This window comes from Anopheles gambiae, chromosome 2 (assembly GCF_943734735.2).
Source record: "Anopheles gambiae chromosome 2, idAnoGambNW_F1_1, whole genome shotgun sequence".
Taxonomy (NCBI): domain Eukaryota; kingdom Metazoa; phylum Arthropoda; class Insecta; order Diptera; family Culicidae; genus Anopheles; species Anopheles gambiae.
In genome coordinates this window covers 105,116,283-105,138,846 of record NC_064601.1, presented here as the reverse complement: position 1 = coordinate 105,138,846, position 22,564 = coordinate 105,116,283, and the positions used below count along the sequence as shown (strand labels likewise).

The 22,564-nt window shown below is 46.0% G+C and overlaps 1 protein-coding gene across 15 annotated transcripts in view; it reads left to right on the top strand.

Moving 5' to 3' along the window:
• The window catches only part of LOC1277242 (RNA-binding protein Musashi homolog Rbp6), a 591,248-nt gene that overhangs the window by 85,072 nt on the left and 483,612 nt on the right, over positions 1 to 22,564 (top strand). For all 15 annotated transcript variants that reach the window (XM_061643244.1, XM_061643238.1, XM_061643240.1 and 12 more), the window contains one exon: positions 2,549 to 2,589. In XM_061643244.1, coding sequence (XP_061499228.1) covers positions 2,549 to 2,589 — 41 coding nt within the window. The remainder of the gene's footprint in view (positions 1 to 2,548; positions 2,590 to 22,564) is intronic.

The following is a 22,564-nucleotide window of genomic DNA, read 5'->3' as shown; positions in this document are numbered from 1 at the left end:
GTGGAGCAATTCATATCTTCTTTTGTCCACGAAGGGATTGATAGGTTTATTGACGATGAGTTAATCGCTTACTTTAATATGACATTTAACAATTTTCAGACGAAAACGTTTTTTCTCTTTCTTTTCAATTAATGCCTGCAATTTTATGAATCAATTCAATTTGTGCGAGTTGCAGCAACAGAAGGATTTTAAAAATCTAACCATGATTGTAGTAAATCTTCCATTCCTCCAACTACTACCTGCCTTCCTTGGGCACCCTATCTGCAGGACAACGTTCAGTTCCGGCAGTTCCCCGTGCGCTCGTAACAATAATCGTGACGCTAGTTTTTAATAACTACTTCACTCATTGCAACCACGGTACGCTCCGCCCGTTCCATCCACGCCCCGTTCACGTCAAATGCCAACGTCGCGGAAATAGAATACGTGACATTCCGCTGATACGGCTGCCGACGCACCGTGCCACATGCGCCGTTGGTTGGCCAACACAACAGCCAAATCCTTGCCCCAGCGCTCCGGCCCCTTGCGCTACCATTGTTGTCTGGAGGGCGATGGCTTAGTTTGTATTATTAACGGCTTACCTCGTGGCAAGGTGGTGGCACGGATGCCTTCCCGTGCACGGGAGAGCGAGGATGTGGGGGCAATAATAATGATAATAATAAAAAAAAGGATAACGAAGCAGACCGTCACACCGGCGGCAACTGGCGGCAACATCGCGTTGGAGAGCTCACCAACAGTCACCGATACAGCCGGTACGGGAGCTGTGTCTGCGGCTGCGGCAGGACGCGCAAACATTACCACCACGTGGCCCGGTGCGCGAAGGGGTTTTACGTGTGCGTGCGAGTGTGCGATAGAGATTGTTGTCTTATTTCTATTGTTGTTTCTAGCTGCTGCTGCTTTCCATTCGAGCCCCACGTATGTGGAGAGAACTCCACGCGCGCGTGAAAGCGTTCCTTCCGGAGATGATGTTTGCGGGAGCCTTTGGGGGGGGGCTAACCCGCGCGTTCTCCCCCTATATGGTTTATGTTTGAGTGCGCACGGCAAGAATGCACCACACAGTTTGTCACCGAGTTTGGCGTGTTTGGTGGAATGTGAGCTGTTTTTTTGTTGTTGGTTTTTTGATGTCGTTGTTTTTAGTAATTTTGCTCCCGGTACTGTCCATGCTTCTCGTGCGCGTTGTACATCATGCTCATCAGTGCTAGAAGGGCTGAAGCGTCGCATCTCGTCAGCGAACGGGTGGCAAGCATGCACAAGGCGGCCAGCTTGTACACATTCGCTTCGAGTTTCGTTTATAATTCATAAATGAAATTGTATACAGTTGTCGCTACCGTTCATCATACGCGCCCCGGACGGGGGCACAGCCCCCGTATATCCTTCCCGGCGGTGGCTCTGGCTCCGTTTTCGCGGCCCCATCGCCCCACCGCGAGGCGCTCGGGCAGAAGAAGAAGTCACGTAAAAGGGCGACCATACCGGGACTCGACCGTTCGACACTTTCGACGCGCACGGAGTGCATCGAAGTGCCCATCCCAGCGGGCTCTCCCCGCCACGAACAGCCTTGGCAGACTGTGGGGCCGGTTCGACAAACACTTGCCACCCGCAACCCGCCCGAGAGACAGAGACCGTGCGCGCTGCGTGTTATGCATGGCCGTTTTGTCGCACTAGAATTTAGGAGACAGCTGTGTTTACCTCGCTGTACACGGAATACATTAGCGTGCGCCGGGTTGTGTCGCAATATAGGGCGGCCGTACGCGTCCCCCACCGCCTGTGCCGTGTTGGGCGTTCACGTAGGATTTTGTCGCACCAGCAGTGTGTGGCATCCTGCGGTAGCTTCTAGCACGAATAGAATAGAACATGAGCCAGAGTCGCAACAGAGAGAGAGAGAAAAAGAGATGAAACGTCGAAGATAAATAGAAGTCTGTTTTACGCTCCGGTCTGAATAGAGATCGTCTCCACTTGTGCCGTCCATCTTGCTCGCTGGACCGTTCCGTTTAACCGGTCCAAACGGTGCAAGCTAGATCACTGTCTATACTCTTTTACGCTTTTAATGAATTTTTATTGAAAACCCGGTGAAGCTGGGCGCGCGCGTGTGTGTATGCACAAGAGCAGCGGAGAGGGTGTGGAATATTTATTCATGGAACTTGCTTCGGCCCCGTCTAAGGAGTACGGAGGGGGCACAAGTCCCTGCCCGTTCAGGGTTTAAACTTTTATTCATGCACACTTTACTCCCGGACTTGAGTAGTGTGGTTATGTTGTTGTTTCTTAGTCACTTTCAGAAGCTGGAGAGAGAGAGAGAGAGAGGCGGGCGTGTGGAAAATGAAAGAAAAACCTGCGGACAATCTAGCCGGCATTCACCACCAGCGGGAGATTGTGAGTGGTGATGGTACCGGTGTGAATGTAAATGCAGCATGTTAATCAAAGACAAACCGCTCTTTTGCTGCATCTCTTCTCTCTCCTCCACACCCGCCCGTCTATACACTTAATCTCGCACTCATTTCACTGTAAAATTACTGATGCTTTTTCTTCGCTCTTCTCTCCCGTTGTTTATTTACAGAAAAATGTTCATCGGCGGTCTCAGTTGGCAAACAAGTCCAGGTAAGTGGAACGTTGGAATTGAACTCCCTTTTGGCGTGCCGTGTATGCGTCCGTATAATGACGGTGGGATGGTAATTGCAAGATTAGAAAAAGGTCGGTGCTGCTGTGTGAGTATTACGCTAGCCAAGATGGACACGGTCAAATGTGTCCCCGTGGGAGGGATTATGCTTTGCCCGGCATAGAGATGTTATGTTTAAGGAAACACCCCGCCTGTTCTAGTTCATAGGGGGGCGACAGGTGGCTTAAATCTCACCTTAGTGTTGGTGTATACGTGCGTTTGCATTCGTTTGAGCAAGTGACGGAAATTTAATTTTATTTACATTAATCCATTAATTCCAGCCGGTCTCGTAGTACAGTCGTCAACTCGTACGACTTAACAACATGCCCGTCATGGGTTCAATCCCCAAATAGACCGCGCCGCCATACGTAGGACTGACTATCCTGCTATGGGGGGGAAATCAATTAGTCACTGAAAGCCAAGCCCACAAATGGGTACAGGCAGGCCTTGACCGACATCGGTTGTTGAGCCAAAGAAGAAGAGAATCCATTAATTCCATTAATTTGGTCTAGGTTTTGTTTTAGCTAAAACAAACAGTGGTATAATGATTATTCATGGTTTTTATGTGTCCTTGACTCGGGCGAGTTATATAGTTGTGGCGTAAAATGTAGTGCACTTAGATATACAGTCAGAATTAAATAGTTGAACGCTTTTTAGTTGGCATGTTTTTTAGTTGAACGCTCGATAGTTGGCTAACAATTCAATTAAAAAGCATGCGTTTGTGTGGAAAAAACCGGTATTTGAAAAATTCACAAAAATCTCATGGCCTGCCGGCAAAAATTTCAAAATTTTTTGTTGTATGGAAAAACGTGCCAACTAAAAAGCACAAATTCATTAGTAGGCGGAGTTCGGACTGTATTATTGTTTGCAAATGTTGCTTTACTTGGAAGCAAACCTTTTCAAAGCCAGGCCTTTTGCTGCAAAAATTCGTCTCTCTTTATTTTTACGATGTTTACAAGTTTCAAATCACATCGATTCTAGATAGGTGTTACTGTTTCGTGACGTAATTAAAAATCTGTAAAGAATATACTGGTTATGTTTGGTTTATAAACTAACCGTCTTGCCCCGAAGACTTATATTCGTCTTCTCAGTTATGGGTTCGGATGCTGTCACAGACCTCTGTGGTTAAGACACAGACACGGGATGGGGTTAGATAAGAAAGTTAGAAAGCTGAAATTTGTATTTTCCATAAACAATTGACAGTTGCTTTCCATCATGTTTGATTTCGACAGTTGTGTAAACAAAGATAGATTATAGAAGAAAGATAGAAATTGATTCCTTTTTAATTTTCTGTTTCAAATGAGTTGCACTAGTTTTAAAATAACGTTTCAAACTGCTTTTAATATGTCTTGATGAAACACATATAATTTGGCGATAAAAATAACACAAATTTATGTCGATTATGCAAATCAACAATTTTTCTGGTTAAAATAATCTAGTCAAACAATCTGTGTTTGACGATTGGTTTCGTATGGAGTGTTGATAGGATTTCAGCCTCCAACTGTTAAGTTCCATATAAATAACTGGGTAGTATTGTGAATTGCCTCATAGTTGTCATTATGGCTAATTAAAACTGCAGCATATGGTAATTTACGCTATGTGCTCTAATAAGTTGGAATGGACGATGAATTAGAAACTGTAGAACAATTTAAATAATTTATAAGAATCTAAGGTTCTTGTGAAAATTTTATATACCTATAGATACAATTCTCCATAGCCAAAATAGTGGACAAAATAAAAAAAAGGTAAAATAGGTTTCACTAATAAATCGTGCGAAAACAACCTTTTTTTATGGTCACGATTACAATCACTCAGCTTTTCGTTTTAAACATACCTCCCTCCCCCGACGATGTTTCCAATACCGTCGACCGGTTTACAAGATTCGACAAATTGCTCCTGGAATGATGTTTCATCCGGAGCAAAATTGAAAATCAAGCCACATTAACATAGCCACCCAGAGAGCCGAAATGAACCTCCCGAAGGTAAATCTTGTCGGAACACTGCTGCTCTCAGTGCGGAGCCAGAAACGCCGACCCTTATTCCCAGCAGATACACTATTCACCCGATGCGGCGAAAACACGCTACTACGCGCGTTTACTCCAACTCCTGAGCGTCGAAAAATCGATTCGTAGAAGGACGAAGAAAGGGGACTGCCACTGTGTGAGTGGCTTTTGCACACACGAGCACACCGGGGCGAAGCTTGCTGGTGGTGGTGCACGGAGCAAACCTGAGCCCCGAAGGGTCGGAAAGTATCAATCGTCTTAGAGGCTAAGCTGCTCGAGGTTAGAGCCACGCGGCCCGATTGCACACCTCCTGGTTGCTCTAGACAGCGAAGGCGTGTGATTGTCTTGAACGATTTCCACCGTTCCCCTGAACGTGTGCTGCGATGGGGTGTGTTTTATCGATGAAAGCTCTTCAAAGCTAAAGGGGAAAAGGGAGTGGTGGAACTCATGCGCTCCAAGGCACGCTCCTGCTTCTCCGTGCTACAACCCGCAAAAGCGACCTAGTTTGCCGTTTCGAGTGCTAGGTGTGGTGTGTAAACGTAAGCAACACTTGCCCGTTTGCGTTGCTGGGTTGCTTTAAGCAGCTACTATCAGGTTCCCTTTCTGCCATTGAAAACAATTCAATTCACTGGCTGCCAGGGGGTCGTAGATTCACTGTTGCAAAATTGGTACCACCATCGGGTGTGTGAGTGTGTGACTCCTTTTGCGGAGCAGGAGTGTGGTTGTGTAAATTTTTGAATATTTTATCCCCTAAACGATTCTGTCGATTTATGTAAACACCTGAAAATGGGCCTCAGACTCAAGCACAGGCCCTCGGGGGAAAGCAAAAGAATTTTTTCGCTCACCTTCAAATTTTGATTTCTGCACAAGTTCTTGTTCCTTGTTCTGGTGTTTTTTTTTGCTCGACAGCCAAATCTGCCCAAATCTGCCCTTGGCCTCAACCAATGGTGAATGATGTTTTCTTTGCTCTTCTGCAAGGTTGGTTAACGGTGAAAATTGATGGATGATTGGCGAATCCAAATGAAATTTTCGACTCGTCGTGTGTGTGTGTGTGTGTGTGGTGTGCAGTATAGCTGCTGTGATGGATATTTATTTTTCCACCTGATCGGAAGAGCGGGAAATTTGGCGTGAAACTGATCACCTGCGGCTTTTTGCGATGCTGCCGACGTTTATGTGCAGTGTGAGGAGAAGAGGCCGACTCTTTTTTCCCTGCGGGTTGGTGAAATTTGTTCTTCAATCACAATCGTACCCCGGTGGGTTGACGATACATATTTTCTTCCAATGGAAAAAACTCAAATATTATTTTATTTTATACCCCCAACGGGAGAAATACGGGCTATTTCGATGGTAATGACGATACGCTTTGGAGGGCGAAATCATTCGAGAACCAAACTCTACAGAGAATTCAATAAAATATCTCATCTGGCGGTGGAGTGTGTGTGTGGAAGGTTAAACATTGATCGACTCCACGCTGCCAACACTTCCTTACACGACGATGGGTTGAGTTTTTGTTAATATACACCCGTGAAAAGTGGCCCAGCCAGCGACATAGGTTCCATGGTACACGTTTTCATGAGTGTGAGGCTTGCGAAACTCTTGCACCCGCTCGCGCGGTTCATTGAACCTCTCGCGGCCAGAATGGAGGCAAAACAGCAGCAAGTGTGCACCACACAAAATCACTCCAGTATACTAGCGCCACAGCCCAAAAACGCGAACCAGTCGACCGCGACGAGCAGCAGTAGCGACCGGGCGAAATCGCTAATTTATTGCACACGGTTGCAATTCGGTTCCGTACATTATATCCTCATCGATTTCCGTACCATAAACAATGCCTCGGCCCAGCCGTTTCCACCACACACCCCACGCCGGTGGGAAAAACAACCAACCGAAGCCGACGCCACGGATGCGGGCGTGTGTGAGTGGTACTTTAAGCATCGTTCCCGAGCCTTCGCCCGCCCCTTTGGGCGGGAGTCTTTGCCAGTATGGTACCGGATTCCAGGGGAAGGCTTTCCCGGCCATGGCACACGGTTAGGTTTGCGCGCTCTGTGGGCCACATCCACAAGGAGGAAACAGCAGCAGCATGGTGTGCTAGAGTCCCGTGCGCGCGTGTCTCGACGTATCTGACAGCCCGCGGAATGAACGGTAACCGACCGGCGTGTAGCGTAGGATAATAAAACTGCGCGCGCGTTGCATGCAGTAGAAAGGAGGCCGCCCGGAGTGTGAGGGGAAGGAGGAAAAAACAGAACCAAACAGTTGGGGCCAGTTTTTCGGTAGCGCGAGGGCATGTTTTTCCGCACTATTGGCGAAAAGCAGGTCCCATTTGGCATATTTCGATATTGGAAAGCATACTCGGAGGGGTTTTTTGGTGTTTTTACGGATGTTTTTACGAATGTTTTTTTTCTGCTTGCTGCACGCCCGCGCCTGTATGACTACCTTTCAGTTTTGTTTTTCACGTGGAACATGGATTTGGAATATGGCTGCGAATGTGTGTGTGTGTGTCTGTATGCTCAAGGTCCTTGTCGAGCTGGAGTAGCATTGCGAAGTTGTGCCGGATTCCAGGAGAGGGTCGGAGGAATCTCAGCAGTGTGTTTGTTTGGATTTATGGCAGATGAAGATTTTGTTGGCAAGGTGAGGAGGGAGGAGGCAATGTGTGAGGTTCGTTATTAGTTTCGGATCCTTGTCTGGCGTTGTCCGAGAGTAGATTATCGTTAGGATGCAGAGAGAATGTGATTTTTAATTGCTGCAATGCTCGAAATGCGAAATGTGCGACTCCACTGATGTTGTAGAGCAGATGTTTTTATAGCACTTTTATGGCATTCGATGTTCGATGTGTTTGGGATACAAGCATCGAGGTCTGAGAGGTTGAAAATGTTTAAAAAATTTAATATCAAAAATGTTGAACCACTTCATTCTAGATTCTAAATATCTATTCTGCACCTCAGCTCATCCAAAATCAATCTCTATTGACATGCCGAACTAATGCTAATGCTTTTAACGACCTCTGATAACTTTTGGACATCCCTAATCCATCGCACTACAGCTATTTACCCAATAACAAACAGCACAATCCATTGTGCAAATATGTTTCCAACCAAGCTTCCAGAGACCAAACGCTTGGCCGTAAAATCAACGACGACATCAACTTTCCCCCCTCCCGCACGTCACCAACTTCGCAAGGAATTCTCGTTTTCACACCAATCCACCGGTTAGCCTACTCAGTCGGGCCAGTCCACCCAGAGAACCCAGACTGGATTATGTCAGCTTGTGTACACTTTGGTTACGCTGTGTCAAGCTTGCATCCGGATATCCGTCAAGTGGCCGCCCGAACCCTCACGGGGCTGTGCGGTGTGTTTTGCCATTAATATTCTTGAAACGTGCTGGCCATTCCCGAGATCAATTAGAGTGGCCTGAGTCCTGCAGGTGGTACGACGTACCGTCGACATGGCATCGCTGTGTGCTTTGATCGCGGCGTGTTGTGTGCTGTCCGACTTAGCCTCATCGAGGCAAAGGATGCTCAAATTTTAATGTCCCGTTTGTGGTATGGTACGGTAGAAACTTGCTAGTGGACGTGCGGAAAGAATCGTTTGCCCCACTGACGCTCGCTTCTCCACAGCACTAATCGGTTCTGGTTGCGCGATCGTCATGAGTGTTAGTGATGCAAATATTTTCGCTTATCGCGCTTTAGTGTTTTTTTTTGTGTGTGGGTGTTGTTGTATATTCTCGTATATTTAAGGTGCAGTGTCTGCCGCTAGTTTGGAGGAGCGCTCGTGAGTACGATATATTGATTACTTAATCAATCGCTTGCCACCACCACCACTAATGACCAAACGGCGATACGAAGCCATCGGTCGAAAAGAAGCGGAGGCCATCGTCCGATACCGGGGGCCTATCAAGCCAGAAACGACGCGGAACGGTTCAGTGCCGCCCGGCTCTAGGCTCTAGTGCGCGCCATCGAATGTATTGGCTATTTAATCGAATGTGCGAAGCAGCACACGATCCTGCTCTCCACGCATGGACGGCAAACGTTGCGTAATTTGTGTGTCCTCGGGCGGAAAATGTGCTGATATGAAAATGCGCGCTGCACGCGCTTTCCGGCTGCTCCCTGACGGCGGGGTCGTTTTACTCTTTCGTTTCTGGTTCTGCCCGCTGTTAAATGTGTTCGCTCCGTTCGGCGCGGTGGACCGCACTATAAAAGTAATGCGATTTTCTGGCACAGCATTCCTGAGGGGTTTTCTCAGGTGGGCATCAGTGGGAATGTGGTTGAGTTATGCTTTTCGCGTAGGAAACACGACGGTGTACAAGCGTTCCGGTTGGAATATAAATTAGCAGATTGCACCACCAGTGGCGCAAAATTAATTTCCATTCTCGTTGGATGACAGGGCACGCCTTAAACGGTTTAAGCGTTATACGAAAATAATGGGAATAAAACTAGTGCGCTCTAGCAGCAAATGATTCTGCGAAAGAATGAAGGGATTTGTATGTCACTATCTATTTTTTGTATTTATTTCCTTTAATCAAACCGTGCATCTTGAAAAGTTCAAACACTCCTGCAAATGAGCGATAATTTCTGTAGATCACTTCATCTTAAGACGTTAGAGACTGGCCGTTTTAATGTCTATTGTTTGTGGCAACAAATTCCCCTTTTTAAATCTGCCATCTTTGGAGATTAATTCTCAGCACAGCCTATTGAACACAATAAACCGTGACAACTTTCAACGGCATTCAACCGCAACCATTGGAGAGCTATTTGCTAATCGTTTATTGCCGTTTCTTGGAACTCCCCAGTTTTATCCGTTCGGTTCGATGGCTCTTAACAAGCAAGCCATCCACCAGAAAACATGAAACGTTACGGGTTAATCTGTCTCGTGGAAGAGAACCTAGATTATTACGCAGCGTGAGAAGGATTTGTCTCCATAAACTAATCCGTCGGTGACAAGGTTCTTCTATAGCTCCTTACAAGTAAGTATTCTTTTCATTGCGTGCTGGCAATCTTGCCGAAAGTGAATCGTTTATCATTACTCTCTCTGATGTTTGGATCAGCCAGTGTTAATGCCATCCCAATGAATGATCCTGGGTTTATTGCTATTTTTGTAGTTTTTTGTAGCCATCCACCTTCTTAATGTTTGTCACCGAAATACCACCATTCCCGTGCGTAATCGTGAAAGTTTGTGGTTAAATTGTGTAATTAATGGGCTGCTTCAGCAAAGGGACAAAGGTGTTTGGTGAAACCGATTGGAAACTTGCTTGATGGTGGGGGGCTACAACTGTTCGGAAGCGTTAGATTTAAAAACTCATTAACGTAACGCTTTGGCTTAGGTAGTGGATTCATCTTAGGATGGGCTTGTCACATCAGGCACATCGTCATCAACCACCGAACACTAGATCAGCCTTGTGGTCCTAACCTATAACGATAAGTATCCCGGGCATTTCGTACACCGAGAGTGTTGCCACGGCTCTGAACCGGTGCTCCCTTCCGTACCGGTGAGATTGAGCGGTAATTGCGTTTGCGGGAGGTTAATTAACCTAAATTAATTATGTCGACGGATGGACTCGTCCTGCTTTGTTCCGGGCCTGTTTGTGTCATTAATTTTCTGCGCTACACGCGCTGGTCGGCCTGTCATCCGGAACGGCCTTTAAATCTGTTTGCTGAAACGCTTACCGCAGGCGGGGGCGCAGTCGTTGATGAGATAGAAGGACTGTATTAAACTATGACTCTGGAAGGATATATGGAACGATGTGGGTGATGCAATGCCATTCGGTGGTTGTTTTTAGTGTTTGAAATTGTGCGAAATGTCCCGACAGATATGGTAGTACCAATAGTAGCGAAAATTATACGTTATTGTTTATGTATGTAGTCGGCGCGAATTGACAGGATTACCTAGGATTTTGTATGGTGTTTTTTTTCTTAAAATACGATTATATGACTGTCAAGCAACAATATTCAGATTCTTTTCTGCGATGTGTCTTACAACAGTTCGCCACTTAATACCATGTAAGGCGATGAACCCGCTTTTAATTTTTTCTACAAGACATATTTTCTTTAAAAATTGCTGTCCTAATTAGAAAAAAAATCAATTGAAACAACAGTAATTTTTAGTCAGGTGCAAGTATTAAAAAAGTAATTGTCATTCGACGGTACCTCCCTCTCATTTAAATCATTCGTACATTCTTTCATTTAATTAATTCTTTCCCATAACGTTGATGCAATAACTTTCACTTACATTTATTGACACCTACATTGTTCCTCGCGCGTTATGGCGCAATAAGACCGGCGCAACCGTAAAGACGGACTGGAGTACTCACATTCCTAGCCATTTGTTCTGTCTTTGTACGAATATCGCAACTGGATATTACGATCACAGAAAAGCATAAAACAAAGAAGAAGAAAAGACACTCACACAATCTCTTTCTGCTCCGACTGTGCTCTCGACTGTCGTAAGAATTACCAACCCCTTCGCATTGTTGGCGTCCATTTTTATCAAAGATTCCGACTCAAGGGCATTACCTGTGGAGGAGGGTGCCAAGACAAACTGAAAAAAACGGTATAAAAAAACGAGCCAAAGAATGCAAATGGTTCCCAATCCTTTCTGGGGGTCTCCCTTGTTTGCGTGGTTTAGCTATGCTGCAAGCTATGCAAAAGCCCGTAAACAAAGGGTGAACGTAAGCGTTATGTCAACTGGATTAAAAGTTCGCCCTGCGAGTACACTTGTGTGGGCTTTTTTTTGCACTCGAAATTCCTCCAACAGCGAGATATATTTATGAGTCGCTTCACTTTCAAACTGCCACCTAGACGAACTCCTTCTGTTCAGCCAGTCCTAGACAATAAGAAACACGCGGCATGATTCGGGTGGCGTATGTCACACTACGGCAAATGATGGCTACGTGACGAAATGTAATTAGCATCCATGAGCCCCAATGGTTTCGCAGGCCCGGACCCACATCTGTCGCGGGGTGTTGCGTTAAGGGCGAAGGATGACGCTGTGTGGTGTGTGGCCTGTTTTGCCAGCAGGAATGCATCTAGCCTTCCTTTGCCTTTCGTCGCGCCCGGCACTACGTCGTGGTTGGTCGTGTGCGTTGGACTGGCTGTTTTCAATTATTAAAAGACGCGTCGACTGCACGTCTCGTCACGGTGTAGCTGCGCGTGTTAGGCACGCGGGCGTGTGGCTGAGTGGTGTAAAAATTGTGCCCAACCTCAGGGTGGGAGAGCGATTCGCAGTGGGCCAGCCGTGCATAGCTTTGTCTTAAAACGTTACCCTCGTTGGCAAACATGAAAAGCGACGTGTACTTTTCATCAACGCTCGGTCTGACGTTCCGGTCGTTTTTAGGCGAAAGACGACATCTTGGCTTGCACCACCAAAGCTTTGAAGCCGTCCTTTTGTAAGGGGTCGGTTCGGTACGTCGGGTACCTAGCCGCCTCGGTCCCGGGATTGCCACCTTCCGATTATGCCCGGACACGCCAGTGCAACGCGGGAGATTCGCGTGAACGAGCGTGTTGCGCGTTTGAATCTAGCCGGGTGACAACATTGTTCCTTCCATCGCCGCTGCAACCGAGAGCATCAAGCATCATCCGAAAGGAGGTTGTACCCTTTGCCGGCGCGTAGCCGTCCTGGTGCGAGCATCCGGGCGAGAGGTAATGACGTAATGGCGTCTGAGAGTGTGCTCCATGGTGCAGCACACTGGTCTCTCTCGACATTGGGTGGCGCTAAAATGTTACTGGAAAAAAAGCGAAAGAAAAGTCATCATCGGAATGAGGTGGTGAATTATGACCCGGCTCTTCGTCACATACAGGGGCAGAGGTGAAGCGTGCATTGGACCATGGCACTGGCAAACACACAATGTGGGATGGGGGAAACCATGCAGAGTAGGAAAACGTACGGGAGGGGTACCGTGCCAGGAAGCATAAATGAATGTCTAATGACAGCCGAGCGCGCAATGTATGAGCAACGTAGAAGATGGGCTGAAACGCAAGGATAACACCCTCCTGCTCCTCCCGTTCTAGACTTACGTTTGACTTTGGCAGGCTCCGGGTGAAGCGAGCAAAAGCCCTCGTTTGCTCGGGATGATTTGTTAGTGGCAACTGGCGAACCGAAATCAACCTTTCTGGACGAGACACATACACACATGAGAACACACACACACACACACGCACACACGTGATGAATCTTTTCTGTGTAGCGGGTGAGTGAATGCTGATCGGAGTCTGGTCCCGTGATAAGCAAACGGTTGGATGGAGAGTGTTGCGGATGCGACGGAACCGTTTGATGGCTGCACACACACACACACATGTTTGCAAGAATGTATGCGCTCGCTACGTGCAGTGACGGAAAGGGATGGGGGCGATTTTAATTTTCTTCGAAAGACGGAACGACCGGTATCAAAAGTATGAAAAGAAAAGTCGTTCCGATAGCATCATCGCCGCGTGGCTCGGAATAGCTGTTCAGCCTAATGGCATGCAGGTTCGAATGGGTTATTACCTTGATGTTTTTATTTTAATTTTTACCATCAATGTTTTTGAATAACTACATATGCTTATGTGAGCGTTGACATGATTATAATTTATAACGTTATTTTGATGAAAATTTTAATGAAGAAATATGGGACTTACGATAACAGTTTTTAGCAGTTTAAATGAAAGAAAAAATAAATTCAAAAGAAATGTTACAAATTAAGTATCAGCCGGTGCATTCTCGGGCTCATAAGGATTAATAAAACATTTAAACATTTACAAGTCGTGGGGTTGATCGTATGACAATTTTAGTGAAATGATCTACAATAATGTTAAATAATACCCTATAACAATTGTGTCCCATACGCTTCTTAAACGCTTCTTCGTTTCGCTACATGCAGTCAAGAAAGATGCAATCGTCCACCCCTCGTGCACTGTTTTTCACGCTTGCAACACAGATAAAGGGGGAATAGCAGAAAGCCACACACTCACACATGTTCAAACAAGCATAAAAAGTCACATTCAGCGTCTGTCTAGTGGCAGCAACGTAATGCTCACGTACAGCGTCACGTCAGGATGGTCTGTTGAGGATCACCCTGCTTGTGGATTGTCTGCCCGAGCACTGGAGCGGTCGACTGGTACTCGGGTGGCCTTTGACGGGTCGTTGCACAAACGTGAATTATGATGTAGTGTGAGATAATGAGGGAAAATAGATATTTCATGTCCCGTAAGTGAAACAGGCACTCTCTCGGTGCGATTGTGTGCGTGGCTGGAAGGATATCCTCGGGCTAGCGCTACTTATCCGAGGCTGTTCATCTTCCTGTACGGCACTACAGATACTGCGAGTTTTAGCGGCGAAACGCTTTGGACGAGTGTGTTTATGCGCGTGCAAATTTGATTGTGGTGGCCAAAAAAGAACATACCCGTGAACTTCAGTGAAGAGTTGCACCGCACCTGCCCCGTTAGAGGGAGAGGGAAAGTGCAGATATGCATGGGCCATGCTAATTCGTTACCAAAAGGACGATGTAAATGAGGTTCAAAAATGTGTTCAAATTAGCTCAATTTGCTCGCAACACCGGCGCAATGTGGTTGTTCATGACGTCACGGGTTTGTTGGGCTGTACGCTTTGGGCATGAAGATAATTGTTCCTAATTTACAGTGTAATAGTATCAAGTGCGTGTAGTAGTATTACGTAGTATCACAATTTGGATCAACAATAACAGTTTCTACGCACAATTTGTGATGGTTCAGTGTGTTTTCCTGTTTGTTATTGTTTTAATTATGGCATGTCTTACATCAGGTGAGAAAAATATGGAAAAGTAGAAAAGCTTGTGAAAAAATAAAACTCTCCAGGCATTTATTACAGTTTTCAATACCAGAAAATAAAACGTGATGAAATAAATAATTGAATAAAATTTCGACAAATACGTCAGAAAACTGAAATATTACTTTTACGATGAAAAGTATCGCAACATGAATCACTCATTTCCTTTGAGTGTTCATGGTTGAATAAACATTGTGAGATATGATATGGAACATTTTTTTCTAATCATAACTTTTAGTAAAAGGGTGATGAAAAGGTTGACTAGCATTTATGAAGATTAGCGTTTGTGAAGCACTAACGCCATCTTCACAAATCAGCTTAATGAATCTGAGCCACCCGTGAGCGCCTATCTTTTGACGCTAATTTCGACCCTAGCGTGATCGACGTGATATTGTCCAACTTTTGGTGGCGTTATCAATTAAACGCACATTCGTTCCTCTCACTAGCAGTTGATAAAAGAAACAAATCACAGAAGCGAAACCGATGGTTTGCTGCCAAAAATGCTTTCTCTTTCTCATGCACTCATTCACCTCTGCTTCTTCCTCAAAAACTCATCCATTTTCAAGCTACCAAAGTTCGAAGTTGACTTCCTTTTCGGAGGTAATTACTTTCGCCCATTTTTCGTACGTAATCAACCGCCGTTCGTCGTTTGCGTTTTACGGGTCTCCATTTTGTTTGCTTTTTTTGTACAGTTTGTTGTGGAAAGGAGGTGAGAAGCCGGCCAGAAGGAGGTAGGGTGGAATATCAGTTTTATGGTGTCGCTTTTCGTTAGATAATACAAATGGAATTGAAATCCCATGCAGAGCCGCACCGGAACCGCCAGTACGGAGCGTCGCTTTGAAGGATGATGTTGCCCAAGCGTGCATAACAGGAGGAGGCGGCACGGGTAGCGGTTGTGTTTGGGCCACTCCTTGTGCCATGCTTTCACCGGTTTCGCTGCGGTGGTTTGATCGTTGGGCGTTTTGTTTTAAGTTTGGTGCAAAAATGAGAATCTTATCGCCGTCAGCCGGCCGTATCTTTTTACCCTGCGGCGTGTGCAGCCGATAGCAGCCGGTGGAAGTTTTTTTTTGCTTCTTTTTGTTTGCCGGTGGTGGTTGGGGTACGCGATAGTATCGTAAATTTTTCGTACCACCATCAACGGTCGCTGTGTGGCGCAGTGTGAAGTGCCCTTTGAATGACAATCAACCCACGCGAAGAAGCGTACATGCCGGCAACTGGGGGCTCCGTGTGTACGTGGTCGGCGGGGTTTAATGGGGCTTGGGGGTGTGCGAAACAATTCGAAGCATTTTTACGGCCATTCGATATATCCGTCCGTCGGGTGGGAGTGTGTTTGGGACAGGCACATCCTTCCCATCCAACCGCCCAGTCGGAGTCGAAGTTAAGGAGGGTCTGTTTTGTAAATTCCAGAGGTACACACTTCATGTGGATCTTTTGACCATCAAGTGGTGGAAAAGCAGTACTCGAATACAGCAGACTGGCGTACTCGTCGTTGCTGATGTATCTCCGGACAGTGGTGATTTTATTTTCATTTCATCCTGGCAACGATTTGGTGTCCGCCCTCTGCGCTTTTCTTGTGTTGGTAGTATCGAGCGAATCGGTAGTTGAAATGTATGCACCATTCAAGGAAATTACTCTCATCCATTTAGGACCGTCCACCGTCCGGGGAAGACCAGGATCAGGACGGAAGATTTTGGTACTGTGCGAAGCATGTAAATGTCTTCGAAGTAAATTGATAAATTAATCATACGCCAATTGTTCAGTGGTGGGAAAATTGAATTAGGTTTCTCGCTCGAGATATGGCAAATGGATTTTAATAGTGAATGCTGAAGACAGTAGTAGAGAGATGCTTTTAGAAAGCCATATATTACATTGTACCGATGGTTTATTCGAGTGACAGATAAAAATAAGTCAATTTGTTAGTAATATTAGCAGCAAATGTGCAGCTTGAAATGAGAAACAGCATCACGATTAGTTAACCTCAAGATAATGTTTGTCATTGTGTTAAACAGTAATGCAACAAAGACCTCCCCTAGTTGGATCGTAGGCACGAATGAACCATGTTTCGTGAAACATTTTTCCACCAGTGTGTGTCTGAAATGGTCTTAAATTTTTCCACAAAAACTTGCAGCGACATTGAAGCGATACCGCGAGGAAACGATACGTCGGTAAACATTTGTCCTTCCTCGGATAAGTCCATTATCCTTGAGCAAACACATTCCACTTCGCCTTCGCCTTCGACCGGAAAGCGGGAAAAGATCCCGCTGATATCCTGTCCACAACCGAAGGGGGAACGAAATATTCGGTAAGGTGGGGGAGAGTTGGTTTGTTGAAATAAAAATCATTTTCACTTCCCATCTCCTCCTTGTCATCCTGTGCGTATGCTGTACGTATACTTACTTTTTGGCTTTAATCGTAGTACCGTAACATGGTTTGTTTCACCGGCTCCTTTTCCACCCCGTGTTGAATGTGTCGGGAATGGAGGGGTGGTGCGTGCGATAACTAAATTCGACACAGTACATTTACATCGATTATTTCCTCTTTCTCTTGCTGCTTCGGTGTCACCCTGATTGCAACCGGATATATCTCACGCAGAACACGTGCCACGGGTTAGATTCTGCTTTTGGTGAAGATTTATTTATCCTCAGATCCCGGGCAGGCAGGGGACGATCGAGAAGTGTTAGCACACAGTCGGTAGGTTCCGGGTGTGCTTTGGGGCACTGGGAAGTTATCCTTTGCGGTGGTGGTTCACTCCGCACCATTGTGGGATGCCGGGACCATTGGTTCATCGGTTGACCGGTCGCATTCCGAAACGGGTGGGGATCGGACAGGAAATGCTGGTGTGAAAATCATCATCCTGTACCTTGTCGAGAATCACTCACTTTCAATCAAGGGATGCATAGTAGTTTCCAGGTTCGCCGTAGGAGCTGCCGGCAACGCGGAACAAGGGGGCACGGGGTTTGGGATGATGGTTAACTCTCAATCGTTTTCTCTCCCATTCGGTCGCTCCTCGCCCAAAATATAGACCATCCGGTCCCATTCGAGCAGAAGAGCGTTGATTGCGTGATTCGTCGGTTTTGTTAGCACGAGCTTACGTTTTTCCCTTTGGTATATGATGGTACGTGTTTCCAGGGGATGAGGTTTGTCGGAATGTTTCTATTGGAAACACCCAATACCTGGCAGGAAACCTCCACCGCAGAAGGTTGTGGGAACAGTTGTTTTGGGGCGATGGGTTTCTCCCTAAATTGACTTCTCAACCAACTCGGCCTTTGTATGTGCTGGCCTGCTGCAAAATGAGCAACATGCTGGTGGTGGATGTCCGCGAACCCCGCACCCCGACGTACACGTACAGAAGATGAAGGATTTCCTTCAACATTGAGGCACGTTTTGATAATGGATTTTTGGCCCCAATGCGATACGCCGTTGGCTCTGAAGGGGTCTAAGAAAAATATTGGTGTAGTAAACCGATCCCTTAGCATCATCCGTTGCTCGGGATCGACAGGAAATCACGAACATATTTTGAGTACGAAAAGATGAAGTTAAAGTTCGATGATGTGTGGGCACCGAGCTAGTAGCACACCGCCGCGTGCAGTCCAGTTCCCAAGCCCCTTTCCCCTGCTACGATGCTGACGGTGCTGAAATGGCTTGGAATATAAATCTCAAACTACCGCCGCTGCTTTCATCGCGAAAATGATAGTTAATAACTTATCGATGATGCTGTCCGTACGGTGTGAATCAGCGTTTGTACCATGCTCCGGACGCGTGCAGTCAGCGGAGAGCGCGGTAAATGACTTTTTGCTCTGTCTCGGACATTCCGACGGACATGCACTGGACGAGGATAAAAATCCGGCATCTGTCACAGAAGCCACAGAAGCAAGCGGGCGATCTGAAAACAAACAAGATAAATAGAGAAACCATCTAAAGCGCCCTTCCTGAGGTTAAGTTTGTTTGTGTGTGTTTTTTTCTTCTCGTTCTCGTGCTGTTGTTGCCGCGTATTTAGTACCGTTTCCGGTGCCGCACGACACAAGCACACGGTTCGCCGTTGGTCACGTCAGGAATTATGAGCAATTACGGCACGCGATCCCTCGGCACGGGTCGCGGTTGGTCCTGCAATTCCGGACCGAAACGATATAATTTATGGGGTGTCCATAAAAAAGCACTTGGAAAGATTTTTTGGACCGCCAACCGGCGGGTCCGACAGAAGTCGGAACGCATTGTCTCGGAAGCAGCCCCGCGTGGAAGCTGCTGTGAACGTTAAACCGTTCCACGGCTCCGGCCAGATGGTTAGGACGCGTGAGCGTGTTTCTTCATGAAAATGAAATCTTTAGCACTGGTCTCGTCCCTTTTGCTGCCTTGCGTATGGCGCAAATGCTATCGAACCGCTGTTTGGCGAATCTTAAAGTTATCATCACCCCCGGCGACGGTGCGACCGCAATCATCCATTCCCCTTTTATGAAAATTTGAACGATCGAAACCGGTCAGATTATCAACCAGCTTGAAATGATATATTAATCATTTGTTCCGGCCGGCTAAGTTTTCGGTGCGGGCACTCTCGCTGCGAGTGGCCTATTATAACCGCCACAAGCCTCGAGATGATAAAATCACGTGCATGTGCGAAACCGAGGCGACACACACGCACACATCCACCCTTCGTGTTTAGGACGGTTGCTCGCTGTAATAGACGTCCCTGGGGGAGGTAACGCTCTAAACACTGTGGAGGGTGAGAAAATGCTGCATTTAATGGGACTGACTGGAATCATTTTCCAGTCCACTGTTTTTGTCATGTGTCGCCACGTCGACAGCAGCCAGGTCAGCTGGAATGGATTACGGCGATGAATTTGTGCGTGCGTGTGTGTGCGCTCGTTTTGGAACACTGTGCAGAGAGGGGAAATGGAGAAATATGTGAAATTTTTGTCAATGCCACAAGTATGCCACAGCCTTGGAGATGTGCGGCAGGGAGACACTGATGCTGAGGTTCGGTGCACTGAAATGGGTAGAGCTCATCCAGGATACAGAATCCAGAATCCGGTTGTTTCAACGTTGAAGTTGATGGAATTAATTCGATATGGTTGTTTTTCGGCCACAGGATGGGTGATGTCTGTGTACGTGACGGTGTGAAATTATATTATCAGCTAATAATGTTTGCTCATGAAACATGCCAATCGACCAGTACGCAGGGGGTACGCGTTTAATCCCCGATAAATAGATAAACTGATTATGGTGCATTTTTATGTACACAAAGCTGTAATTGAAAATTGGATTATTGCAGGTAACGTTGAGCAGGTTCCGTGCTGCGATTAGCATCACACCATGATACAGTGAGAAGCGTGTTGCACTTGGCTTCGATGTTAGTGTTATCATTTGTGGGCATAATAATAGGGATGTGTTTTTTTCTCAAAGTGATAGTAAGCTTTATTCGTTTAACCTTTTCTCTACTGTATTGCAATAAAACAATTTCATGGTTTATTTTTAATGCAAAATTTGGATCTCTAGGAAATCTAGTGTAGCTACTAAAGGACAACAAAAATAGACCTTAGCCGCCATTACATATGACGTATGAAATGAAATGATGGAGAATCAGAACCTTTTGTTATTGTTTAAGATCTTTGTTACCAACAAGATCCAACAAGAGTGGCAAAGACCTTAAAATCATGTTTTACAAGATACATGCTACAGGAGTAGTAGTAATTGAAGCTTAACCAACACACCAATCAAAATAAGACAGATAATGCCCAGTCCACCTTTATTGCCGCATTACTCCTTGGTAATATTGATTCTCCTTCCCTTCTTTCTTCTATCCCTTTCTACGCCCCTAACCGTGTTCTTCGAAACCGCCCTCCCCTAGTGATCCCTTCCCGCCGAACTGCAGTGGGCCGTAATGACCCCCTTCTTCGTGCAATTCGTCGATTTAACTGTGTATTCTCTATGTTTGATTTCAACCTTCCCTTATCCTCTTTCCGATCCCGCATCAGAACCCTCCATAATCCCGTGCTGCCTTAATTTTTAATTTTTAAATTTTAGATTTTAATTTTCTAAAAAAAATTTTCTCAAATTTTTGATAATTTGTGTTAATTTTTGTTAGGTTAGGAACATAGGTAATAAGTATTATTTAAGCATTTGTGTAACCAAAAGGTAGACAAATAAATTTGAATATATAACCTCGATTTGCATATTAACGGTTCAAAGGCCTCAACTGTTGAAGGTACTTCCTGTAGAGTTCTTGTATCAAATTCTAGTCTGAGTAATGACGAGTAAGATTCTAGTTGACGTATTTGAGCTATAGACCATGTACAATCATAAATAATAGGCTGCACTTAACCATTGACCAGTTCCCCGCTATTAAATCTGTACACTGTGCCATTTTGTTATACGTTTGCTTGTACTACGCTTGAAAAAACAAACCGGCACGCCAGACTGCATGGTAAAACACCTTCAGCAAAAGAAAAGCCTATCATCAGCTGTATTTCACACTCGCTTGCAGCTTTCGTTCCGTGCGTTTTTGTGCACCTTCACACGACCTACTTTTCACACGAGCCGTTGTTGACGAAACGCGTCGGATTATGACGCCTGGCGTGCGAGAGAGCAGCCCTGCAGATGCTGCAATCTCCGGCCTTTCCCGGAGATGGAAAGAAACATACACACACACACACATACTCACTCGCTCTTTGGTGTATCAGCATTTCATGTTTACGCGCCTCAACGGCAACGCACTTCAGAAGTCTTCTTAAGGTTCAAGCAAAAAATCGTTACGCTTCCCCCGCCACTCAAACGGAAGTGAAAATGCTTCTTGCTGTGAACATATTCCAGCTTCCTCCCGCTTCTGTGAATGAAATTCTTTGCCGGGCGTTTGAGAGTCAGAGTGTATGTGTGTGTGTATTTATTTTTCTCTCGCTACTCTGCACAGCCCCGGTGTTACGATTGTGTGTATAATTTCATTAAATATTTACTCCGAAAATACACACGTTCATTACCAGGACCGGCCGCATGCCGTCTGAAAGCGGAGGACGATAGCGGTAAGAATTCAACCACTTCGTGCGCCCGTCTTATCCTTGTTGCGAAAACGTTGTACGGGTACGCTCACGGGAAGTAGGAAGGATTCATCTACCACCGGCAGCAGCACCAGCAGTGTTGAAATCGAAACTGCTCTAATGGTTGTGACATGAATCTTACATCTCCTGTGTGCTCTGGTTGCGCTTGGAGGATATCCGGCTGCCGAATGCTTTTGGCTGATGCAATTAAGGCAGGAAATGGAGGTGGCAAGTGTGTGTGTGTGTGTGTGTGTGTGTGTGTGTGTGTGTGTGTGTGTGTGTGTGTGTGTGTGTGTGTGTGTGTGTGTGTGTGTGTGTGTGTGTGTGAACGAGCTTGAAATTGGACGGTATAAGTGGTGTATAAATGAGCAAAATCAATTCTCTCCGTAAGTCGTGCGCTGTTTTTGTGCTGAAATTTTAAGCCCCTTTGCTGGGCTCATGCTAGTATTCAAAAAAGTAAATGAAAACAGTATCATCTTAAAGTAAAACCAGTTAAAACCATGCCATTTAAATACGCATTCGTAGATGTTCTTGCTGAGGAACGTTAATCCGGACAAACAGTGGCAAAAGTAAATAAAACTTTGCATACCTTTTAGAAACCTCCCCACCACTGGTTTCGAAGCGACGGGAATAAAAAACCACCACACGCCCGAAAAAAAAACCTCTCGAGGCAAAGTGTGCCACTCAAATGAAAGCGAGTGGTGAAACAATTGCAAAAGGCCACGGCAGAAAAGCACCTTCAATTTCCGGCCGGGGCATATATAGTTCGCCTTCACTCGTTCGCCTTTGTCAGGTTGCGTTGGCGTTGGGAAGCCAAAGCGAAATAAAAGCATCCCGATCCTCTTGACGATCTCCCCGGGCCGCGAGCACACGACGGTGGTGGTTAGTTGGTGCCGCTGTTACCACTCAGCCAAAGTCAGAACAAAGCAGGAAACAGGAAAGGAATCGCAGCAAGAGGAAAATAAAACTGCAGAAGAATTCAACGCAACGGCGATGGAAGAAATTGTCCTGGAAACAAATTCCCCCCCAAGGGCGTAGCAGAACCGCACGGGGGGACAACGAATGAAGCTAAACTAAAACGTGCAGAAGGACACCACCACCAGCGTCGAGGCGGGTGGA